This window comes from Spinacia oleracea, chromosome 4, assembly GCF_020520425.1.
Source record: "Spinacia oleracea cultivar Varoflay chromosome 4, BTI_SOV_V1, whole genome shotgun sequence".
In the NCBI taxonomy this organism is placed as follows: domain Eukaryota; kingdom Viridiplantae; phylum Streptophyta; class Magnoliopsida; order Caryophyllales; family Amaranthaceae; genus Spinacia; species Spinacia oleracea.
In genome coordinates, this window is record NC_079490.1 from 49,024,428 (window position 1) to 49,036,527 (window position 12,100).

The 12,100-nt window shown below is 32.1% G+C and overlaps 1 protein-coding gene across 1 annotated transcript; it reads right to left on the reverse strand.

The window, feature by feature from the left end:
• Positions 1-7,879, reverse strand: LOC110774889 (L-ascorbate oxidase). Its single transcript, XM_021979482.2, has 5 exons — positions 7,462-7,879; positions 4,435-4,527; positions 2,961-3,173; positions 2,251-2,445; positions 1-1,175 (listed from the first exon to the last, which is right to left on the reverse strand). Exons 1-5 carry the CDS (start codon positions 7,762-7,764, stop codon positions 213-215), a joined length of 1,767 nt encoding a protein of 588 aa, XP_021835174.2. The 5' UTR covers positions 7,765-7,879; the 3' UTR covers positions 1-212.
• Between the last annotated feature and the right edge of the window lie 4,221 nt (positions 7,880-12,100).

Consider the following 12,100-nt stretch of genomic DNA (forward strand, 5'->3'; position numbering starts at 1 on the left):
TCCTGAAATTAGTTACATTCATAACAAGGGAGAAATAACCCTTCTCGGAAGGCTCCTGTTGAGAGTTGAGCCCCTAAAATTGAAGGGACATTGACATTACTATTACATCCTGAAGCATTAGCTAGCTAATACTACGTAATAAAATTAACAATAAATAAAGTTCCAGTGAATAAAAAAGGATCTGAAATGTATGGATCTTGTTCGTGAATTAATTACGGTAGATATTTCTTCTTCAAAAACATATCAGCGGTATGGCCACAAGCAAGAGCATCAGTAGGAATTCCCTTAACTTTATCTACGGCTAAAGACAAAACCACACCCATACCCATATGTAAGTGAGGTTCAATATGGCAATGAAATGGCCAAGCCCCGGGATTATCCGCCACGAACCGCAAAGCAGTCCAACCGTACGGGAATATTACCACCGTGTTTCGCAGTGGCGGGTTCTTCAAGTTGAAGTTAGCCTCATCTCCCTTTGTAAACTTCCCTTCACCATAACCCAACACCCAAAAATCATGCCCATGCAAATGCCAAGGATGAATTTCACTCGTATTTGCCGCTAATGCGTTAGCATTTTGCAAAATTATATCAACGGTAGTGTTGTAATCAATCTTATAGACCCCGTTACCCGTGTTACTATTAGGGTTAGCTGGTGGACTCATTATATCATACGACGCAGGGAAATCCTCAGGTGGGCTGCTTTGATCAAAAACGTTCTTTAACCCGAACTTGACCGACCCCAAATACGGGGTTGGTGGGAAAACAAAGGAAACATTATTGATGGACCATTTTATGTAGCCATCAATCCTGTTCTGAGTGTTGAGGAAGAGGAGACGACGGTCGTACGAGGCCGGTGGTGTAGGGGATCCCATTAGGGAAAATATGCTCTTAGTGAAGGATTTACTGTGGTTATAATCATTCCATGCAGGTGTAATTGGGGGTGAAATTGATGGGAGTTTTGAAGACGGAATTTTCTTGTAATTAAGTATTGTTAATGCTGGTGGTGTCTTAGGTTGACGCCCTCTTACACCAACTGAAATCCAATAATTTTGATTGGGATTTTGATCTGTTTTTATCACTACTGAGTAGCTTTCTCCTGAGTAAATGTCTAGGTCTTCTACTGCAAATGGTTGTACGTAGTTTCCATCTGCTTCCACTACAATCATCTTATGCTTCTGTAAATTTAACACAATCAACAAATACATATTATATTATTTTAAAATATATGAAATTATTAATAATGCGTTACAACAAAAAACAAAAATGAGTTAAATCTAACGTAACAGTATCGTCCAAATGTGATGAATGGTGTAGAAATGGAAATCCAAAATAGTTTTATGCATGTGAATTTTGATTACTAAGATTCTCGTAGCCATCTATATATGTCAGGTTGTGTCTGACCACTTCTAATTTTCTACCAACTCAATCAAACATAATCCATCGAATTATCACATTTCAATATTTTCATTATAAATTCAACTCTGTTTCATGATAGGTTGATAATTAAGGCACTATGAACAACAGTTCAGCCGCCTTAACTCTCCATTTTAATCGACCCTACCTATCATCATGCATTATACATTTATATACACTAAAACCACGTGTATACAAGATAAAGTAGTATTTAACGACGATCCCTTTCGTAAAAGATCAAACACCCGGCCCGTTCTTGAAATTAAAGGATATAGTAGTTGGCTAGTCCCGTCACAAATATTATGTCGCTTATTTAGTCATTGTTAGTGGTGTGTAATTAATTAGCTTGTGTTTTTAGTGTCATAAGTCAAGGAATTTGTATAATTAATCGTGTCAACAATAACTTCCTATTTGGCTCAATTATTCTTACTTATTTTATCCGAAGATAAGATAAACTTATACCAATGCAAATGAGTTTTTTTGTTTTAATAAATTGTTTGTTATGGACTTTTTTACTACTTTCAAAATACATCATTTTGTATTAATTGCATATGAAACTTTTATTGTTATTTACACTCCATACTTAAGTGCAACTAGCTTAAGTGCATGCTCCATATTTAAGTGCATCTAGCTAGTACCTAAGCTATTATGGAGTATGCAATTAAGCTAGTACCTTATAGAGTGTTTTTATTTTAAAAACACCGCTATTTTACGATTTTCTCATTTTAAAATTAATATATCTCTTTTATTTCGTATATTTACAAATTAAAAAGTACTCGCAGAGTTTTACGTAGTATATGAAGTAAAACAGAGAATGCTGTTTGAATATATACTTACCCCGATTGCAATGTTAAGGGAAGCAAGAGCGGTTGTACTTGCGAGTCTAAGTCTATAAGTCTTGTTTGGAAGCACACGAAGAACTTGTGGTGCACATTGCTCATTTCCTTTGAATTTGCATTGCGTTGATGACGAGTTACCAAAATTTGGCAGTAGGGAACAATTGTATTGCCCTCTTCCATTCATCAGAAGAGTCTAATTACATTGAAACAAACCAATACACAAAAAAAAATATCAAAAGGTAAATTTGGATAGTAAAAAATGTAAAGATTTGTAATATTTGCGCATGAAATAAGTACGAAATATATGTTATATCCAGGTGCACCTAGAGCAAGGTGTATGCAATAAATTACTATCTTTGGTCAGATTATAAGCATTGATTAAACATTTTGGAGTGGACTTTACTAGGTGCATGTCATGTGGCATCTCACGAGAAATGGGTAATTAAATGACACGTGAGTTACCAAATTACAAAATTGTTTAAGAGGTCAACCGGTCAATAAAGGTGAAACAACAGTGTATGAAATCTTTATTATATTACTCCGTAAAAATGGAATCTTAAATGCGCGTGTAATCATGGTCTAAGCAGAATTAGAATCAGAATTGGTTTAGATTATATAAAGAGGTCCTTTTAATTTAGTGATTTTGCTTTGCATAAAATATAGGTGAATATAGGTGATTATATTCTCTGCACTCTGCAGCATTATTACCTGAGGTTCACCAATCCATCGTAGTGGCTTGGAATGCAGGCCAACTTCTTGCTCATGTACACTTTGGTGCCACCAATCACTAAATAACAAATTGAATTCCCCATCGTAATGAAATGGCTCGTGTTCTCCTTCTGGTACATCTACTATTAGTGATCCATATAATCCTGCTGATCGTTGCATACCATAGTGTCCGTGGTAAAAATACGTTCCCGCCTACATTAATTCAAATACACTTGTTATATGCATCGTCATCAATTTATAAAATCGCGTAAGGTAGAACTTATTATTTCAATCATGATTTCAGATTTCTTAGGATGTATACACAAGTTATAATTATAAATTATTATTTTTAGCACAAATGCATGATACTTTGTCCTCTAATATATTGTCTTTACACATCACGGATAGAAATTTCTAAATGTGGATTTCCTGCTATGACAAGTTCTGCTTTAAATTAATCTATTCTTGAGATACAAGTCAAATAAATTAGGTTGTTTGCGTATACAGATAAAGGGATGCTTTAGCTCTCAACCATGTAATTATGATGGAGTAGGTATATACACCTTTTACCTTAAGAATGAGAACAACATGCTTAACTTTCTTTAATTATTACGGAGTAATCACTTGTTTTTAGTCAGTGCGATGCACGGATTTGTATTTAGTATTTTGAATCATTATATATGTTAATTATTTATAGCAAATAAATTTATCTATTTTCATGTCCATTTAATTAAACTATTTAAGTATTTGTTTAATTTAGTTTCTCTTGTAGATCTCATTATTACCCGTAGTAGCTTTTTATTAGCCGAAATCATTAGAATTTTCTACGTGACGCTGTAATATTAGATTTGTGTTTGATTTTGGATAAAATTTTATTTTAGATTAGTGTTTGATTTTGGATTGAATTTCATTTTAGATTTTTTTTTTATTATTATTAGAGTATTTGATTTTGGATGGAGTTCTGTATATTATTAATTAATTAATTAAATATCTACGTGTCACTCGGCTTTTTTAAAGAAAAAATAAATTAGAAATCTTATTTTTCACTCGGCTTTATCTCGATCAAGATCTTTGTTTTTATAAATAGTTTTTTACTCGATTCTCCATTAGTGTTGTATTCACACCATTTTATTTCTTGAATTCAAACAAAGTAGAATTCTTAATTCTCTACGACGCCTAGGCGATAAAAGATTTTTAGGAGCAAACAAATCAAAATATATTTTTTTTGTTTATTAATTAACACGTTTATTTATTATTATACTAATATATTGTACATATTTCTATTTTGAGCCCCTTTTCGCCTTGAGCTCGGCTGCACTCCCCGCCTACCCTCAGTACCGGGGCTGTTTCAATTTATAATCGTGAGAGGATCATCGGAACCGGGAACGTTGACAACTAATTTCAGACATAGGAGTGAAAAGAGAGTATAGTTCATTCTATAGTAGGAAATGATCGGAAGAATAATTAATATTACCTTGTCAACTACGAATCTGTAAGTAAAAGTTTGTCCAGGATTAATTGGACATTGAGATATTGACGCAGTCCCATCTGCCCATGGTGTTCCAAGCTGAAATCAATTAAAGAAAAAGAAATTAAGACAGGTTAATTACATTTTTAATAGTCCAATTTTTTTAAATTAAAGCAAAAAATTTGATTAAGTTATTTTATATTTAAACTAAAGTTACAAGTAGACATCGCACATGGAAAGATTCTAAACATCATAAGAATTTAAATGGGATGTTTATGCAAATGTCCAAATTAATACTGTCCATGCTAGATGTGCTTTTAATATTACTTAATTATATTTGTTTTCTTTTCAATTTTTTTTTTTTTAAAACCATAATTAAGCAGTTTTCGGTAAATCAATTGTGTAGCAGATTATTCTGCAGCTTTAGATTATTTTGTTCAAACCCATCACACATTCACACCTTATCAACCCATGCCTAAATAGCAAGAGTATAATGCATTTTCCTATATTAAAGACCCACTAATAAAAGCAGTGTTAAAAGACGCACTATAAGAATTTGTATCTTTAACGACAATCTAATTACGACGGGTCAAAAATTCCGTCGCAAAAGTCTTTTGTTACGGGGCTAACAATCCAACAATTACGGGAATAACCGTCGCAAATGTCTTTTACGACGGGTTAACGACGACCCATTTTATGACGGGTTCACGACAGGAAATCCCGTCGTTAATCAACGATTATTGGCCTTTCGCGACGGGATTTCCCGTCGTTAATAATACAATTTTTTGTAGTGACGATGAACCTAAATTTATTTTTTTTATATAAATAAAAAAAGTAAACAAGTGTAGTAACACTACAAGAATTTGTATCTTTGACGACAACCTAATTACGACGGGTCAAAAATTCCGTCGTAAAAGCCTTTTGCGACGGGGCTAACAACCAAACAATGACGGGAATAACCGTCGCAAATGTCTTTTATGACGGGTTTACGACGAATTTACGACGGGATTTCTATTAACGACGGCCCCCTTTTATGACAGGTTCACGACAGAAAATCCCGTCGTTAATCAACGATTATTGGCCTTTCGTGACGGGATTTCCCGTCGTTAATAGTACAATTTCATGTAGTGTAATAAGTCATAATCGAAATTGATCGAAGAGGGAAAAAGTCTAAAAGTGTGGAAGTTGCGTTAGTATAGAGTATGGACATACAAATGATAACAAATACAAAATTGAATGTGTTAATGTGAAAGTAAAACCTAAATTCACTATTAATTATATCCTTTATTCACGGCTATTTGGACAAAATTACGGATTACTTTTATAGTGGTGACTTTGTAATCAAGATTATTATCAAACTTGAAATTACTTTTTTGAAAAGTACTAAGAACATCACTTTTGGTGAGCGTTTATTTGGGCTCAAAAACCTTTATAATTACATCGTTTACTACATTGACGAGCACATTCTTATTTTTTAAACCCTTTTGAAACTCAAACATCCAATGATAAGACTATTAAAAGTAATTTTTCATTTATTAACGAAGAAATAATTTTTCAGAATCCTTTTTCTTTTAAACAAACTTAATTTCTTTTGTAGAGGAAAAAATTCTTTTAAAAGATTTATAAAAAATGAGAATTGTTACCGTCTTTAATAACTCGTCCAATGGAGAACTCTTTTTTAGCAACACTTTTTTCTCATTTTGAGCCCCTATTATGAGTCCTCATCGGAGATTATCTAACATCATTTAATTCCGTAACTAACATAAGATGATCTAACATCATTTAATTCCGTGACTAACATAAAATTTCATATCGATCATATTTTAAAAATCCAAGACAAACTTTTGACGAAGCATGCCTGTGGCGTACCAATGCGTGAATTTCAGGATAAGAATATTAATGTTATAAGGTCTATCCATAATATGACAATAAATCTAGATTGTGCGCAGTCATGTAATTAGGAGCATAAATCCAAATCTAATACTTCGTATTAGGTATGTAGAAGTTAAAACAGATCAATTCGTGGATTATGTACAATGTTGCATTCAAAGATAATATGTGCATAAGTAAAAGAATATTATGTTCTTTTCACGTAAGGTAATATCTTTTTAACTATATTAGCAAAACATATTGTACTTTATAAACTCGCTTGTTTAATGTATGCAACCGATGTCAAAAAAACACACCCCTTAAACATTTATCATAATTTTACTTTCCCCTCAAAACAGAAGATTCTTTAAAACTTTCCTGTTTAAACCCTCGAAGAAGGAAAACAATACTTCGTATTAAGTAATTTTTCGTAAGAAGTAATAATACTGGATAATAAAATAGAAAAATAAAGGATTTATTTTAATAATTTTAATGTCATTGGTTGCCGTGGTCCTCCTTACAAACAGCACGTTCGTGTAACAGGAATCTAAATCGTTATGAGTCTACTGCCTTGCAAGCTACACCACCCATAATCTAATTAATAATACAATATGGGTAACAATTTTGTTTTGAGGGGTAATATGAGTAATAATTATTGAATCTATTTGAAATTATATTATATTACTCTGATTCTAAAGGTTTTTAAGCATTGGAATATGTTTCTAAAGTATGAAAAGTTAGATCGTAAATTCTCAATATTATATTAATCAAATCTTTATCAGGTAATTAAGATATATTATATTGGCCTCACTATGTATTTTAAGAATACAGTATATATTTTTCATAATTTTTTACTTATATAAAACGGGATATATTAGTGATTAAGTATTGCATTAAAGTTCGTATAAATAGTAAGGGTAAATAACTTGAGAAACAAAGACACCAATACATAAGATACACAACAATTATGCGGGGACAAATAAAATCCCAACAAAAATAAAATAACAATATGTGAATATTAGATTGGTCAGCGGTGAGATTGACCATGATGATGTGGCACAGAGGATTTAAAAACTCTCAGATTAGCAATGAAGTTTTAACTTAATGATTAAAATCGAAGGCATGTGTATAATAGGTGTGAGGTTAAAAAAATGACAAGTTTACCTGTCTAATACCATGCCAGTGAATTACGACTCCTTCAGTGCCGAGCTTATTAGTAAGGTCAACATGAATGATGTCGCCAACATGAGCACGTATGGTCGGGCCAGGGAACTGGCCGTTGATTCCCATTACCACCCTCTCTTCGCAATCCGGTGACCAATACATGTACTCTACATCCCATTTCAAATGCCTTGCCTTTGCTTCCGACCATCCCACCATCATCGACAATGTAACGCTGCACCAAAGCGTCAGGAATAGCACCATCCTTGGCCTTGACTTGGCCAAGGAACATGAAAATGTACTCATGTTATAACAAAGCTATGTTTTTGTGGAAAAGAGGGGAGACCTGGATAGATGTTGCCTATGCTTTACATTTACGTCCAGATTATACATTATATATATATAGCCTAAGTGACCTAGTGTGTTGTGTATACTGTTCTCAACTCTTCCCTTATTTTATACTTATATGCACGCGATACATGTGAATATAAGAAATAGATTTGTTTTATTACATTTAAATCTAAAATAACATTTAAAAAGTTTAATATAAATACGATATATGCATGCGAATATAAGAAACATATAAGTTAGATAGAGCCGAACGCATATAAACAGATTGATTAAAATGGTAAGAATTTATTTAAGGGGCAAGATTGATTAAAATACTTCTTTGAACTTTTCCTATTAGATAGGTTGTCATTATATTCTCTATTTTATAAGTGTGGAGTTTATTTTAGTAACAGTGGATTTACTAAAATAATTTTCTTTTTTCTTTCGATAAAATACATTACTCCGTACATTACACACGGTCGAAACTAAGTTTGTTTAAGGATATTTTGGTATTTACTACCTTTAAAATACACCACTTTTGTGTTTACTACCTTATGAAATTTTTATTTTAAATTACTACCTTAAACTTCCAATTTTTTTTTATTTATTACCACTTTACAGTTTTCTCATTTTAAAATTAAGATATCTCTTTCGTTTCTTAATCGTTTAAAGTGATTCAAAGTTCATTATTTTCCTTTTTCTATAGGGATTTCATTGAGAACGTCATTTCAAAGAAATTCGTTTGATAATTCATAAATATTTTAAAATTTTTCAAATAATATTTAATTTGTTTAAACTTTTACGAAATGTTAAAAAGTCGGATCCCTATGGAATCCTTACACATAAATGAGAAGAATGAGCTTTGAATCACTTAAAATGATTAAGAAACGAAAGAGATATCTCAATTTTAAAATGAGAAAACTGTAAAATGGTAGTGAATACAAAAAAAATGGAACTTTAAGGTAGTAATTTAAAATAAATTTTTCATAAGGTAGTAAATACAAAATTGGTGTATTTTTAAGGTAGTAAATACCAAAAAATCCTTTGTTTAAATGTGTATCGATAAAGTGCAGGATTTTTAACTTTTTATAATTTTTATATGTACCTATCAACTTTAGATCGATGTAATTGGTGGAGTAATATATTATATGTACTCCATAAGTATATAGTACAATGTTTTTTTGTTTTTGTTTTTTTATGTTAGAAGAAGGGATCATAGTGAAACAACACTTAACACAGGTTAAGCAGCATAGTTACGCATATCTTAGCTTGAGCCACTTCCAAACATTTCGCAGTTGATGAGACTCGACCCTGTGACCTCCAATTCACAAGGTGAGTTCCCCGCCAACTTCACCAACTTATAAGTGTTGGTTAAATACGTAGTACTCCCTCCGTTCCTTAATGTCCTTCCCATTTGGAATCTTGACACTATTCACAATGAAGAGAATCTTGTGATTTGTGAATTACTACTAATATATAAGAAAAAAATATAGTCATGTGAGTTCTTGTTTGATTCGTTTCAATGAATACTTCAACATTATGAAAATTTTATAATTTTTAATAATACGTAATTAGAGATATTAACTATGTAAAATATGCAATGGCAAATGTGCCAAAATGAAATGGGAAGAACATTTAAGAACAGAGAGAGTACATGTTAGAGACAATATGAAAACAAATTACATTTTAGCTACATAAGGGAGATAGGGTTCGTGTCCCCCCCACCCCAAAAAAAAACTAATTAAAATAAAGAGATTGAGTAAAGATAGATGTGCTCTGTGTCGGGTCATGTCGAGCCATGGGCGGACCCATGTAGACCCGAAGGGGTCCAGAGGGGCCCCCATTATTTTTGAAAATAAAAAATGTAAAATAGATATTTGGGTAATTAATTGTAATTGAAATAGTTAAGTTATGTATAATTAACTTACATTGGTTACAATGAAATATGCTTGTAGCATAGTGGTTGCTTGAATACCATGTTACACAAATTACCAAAGTTTGAATCCTATTAAAAGGATGTTTAAATATGATTTTTTTTCCCTTTCTTTTTGTCTTTCACTTGTCCTTCGTTGATATTCATTTTACAAAAAAAAAAAAAAAAAATAGTAATGTCATTTTTTCTTCAAAAGGATTTTGTAATTTTCATAAGATATATTTCTAGTAATGTATATTTATACTCCACTTTTATAGACTTATAGTTGCATTTTCTTAAACTTAGAGGCTTAATTAATTCACTCGTACGTATATAGTAGCATAATGCCCCATAACAATTAATGCCTTTGTGTGCTATTTGTTCAGTGGTAATTATTGCAATGAATTGAAGTAAATCTCCTTCAAATATGAAAAACTCATTTTTTTTCCCATTTTAAATTGATATCGCGCCAAGTTATTGTTGAAATTTGGACTAGATGTTGAAATTTATTGTTATGAAAACCCAAAAAAATATTCTGAGATCCTACATATATTTTATTTTGGTGTTTTTAATATTTCGACTATTTACCTCTAAACTTTAACCTCCTAAAAGGAGCAAATATGAGAAATTAGAAAGCAAATCATAATTTTTTTTTAGACCCCCATTTATAAATTCCTGGATCCGCCCCTGTGTCGAGCTCACGTGCTTTGAGCCTAGCTTGACCAACCTTACAGATTACCGATTGTGTCATATCAAAATTGGAAGAGGTTAGGCATCTCACATACAATCACAATTCAAGCTCCCATACCACCATATCTTACTTGTGTGTCTAAGCCGATTAAATTTCATTTACGTTATATATCGTGTCCAGGTGTGGTGCTTCTCTTTCTTTTAAGTGGCTTATATTGTGCCCACGACCTAACATACCCATAAACATATCATGTTATATATTTTTTGTGCTAAGTCGGGCCAACCCAATACCATATTTAGGATTGGTGATAAGGATTAGCTAATCTAATATCCAGACCTATTTTTTTTCGACAAAAGCTTATAAAAGATGGCATATTATTATTTTTTTTGGACAAAGCTAGCTATCTAAATTAGATGGCATATTATTGAAGCTAAGAGAATAAGTACGTGTTTCTAATAGTTTAAGAGTCATGATACTTTTCAAATTAGAAAACGGATAAATAATGAGTAGTATAGTGCGTAGTATTGTGTAGTATAATAAAAACAATTGTTTTGGTTAAACTTTATAATTAGTGTGAATATAAAATCACCAACTTTGACTTGGTTTATTGGACGGTCCAGCAAGGACTATCATCATGTCTGGATTGGTGACTTCTTTAACTTTTTGTAGGTTGAATGTGAGAAATAGGAGAGCGTACGTAAATCTTTTTTAGTTGGTGCGTTTCACGTTTTATGCAAAATAATAAAGGGTGGGCTGGTGGCTACCAAAAGCACGGTGTCCATACCAAATTATTTATTAATATTTAATATTAATATTGCAATTTGGTTTGCAAATTTATTCATGATTTTTTTGGGGTGATAATGTATAGACAATCAAGATTTCCCATCACATTAAGGATCTAAACATAGAATTGCACCAACCATTACAGGTGTAAAGTTGTTACTTTTTCTTTCTTTTTAGAGGTATGTCTAATTCCCACAAATTATTATGTTTAACGGGTTGTATAATTAGTATGGTGCAATTAAGGATATTTCTTTGTCCATATGATTAAATTATTTTAGCATACATTTTTAAAGTAGTTTCCACTAGTATAAATGAATAATACCAATGTGATGCACAACTTACAACTTAAATATAAATTTGCATTAAAGCTAAACTGTATTTATAGACAATTAACCAAAATAGAGTGTGTAGATATTATTCTAAACAAAAAAAAGTGATAGCTAGATATGTTATTGCCCCAAAAATATAAAAAATTAAACAAATAAGGGTACGTAGTTAAAATTATTTTCATTTTCGTTCATTACTGTTAGGGGGGAAAATACCCTCCTGGTGACGTGTCTCAAGTGTGCCACCACGAAGTAAACATGGCAGTCAGCAAGGCATGAGTTATGACTGGACAACTTGTCCTCAACGGTTGGGTATGACGACAACGGTTACAAACGGGTGATTAAATGTGTAAAGGAATGCAACATTAACCGGCTTAATTATGTTTGTAGGGGTTTTTTTTGTGTTGTAAAAACTTGTTTCCCGTTCTACAAGAGGGGCGGTTCTTTAGAGAACCGTAGAATTTTTGTACCTCGAAGGAGTCGCCACCAAACATTTTTTAAAGTCTCGTTTGGAAAGACCGCAAGTGACTCTATGTTGGATAAGGCCTTGAATCCTTGAAACGGATGGGTGAGATCCGGGCACGGGAACAAAATGCTTAT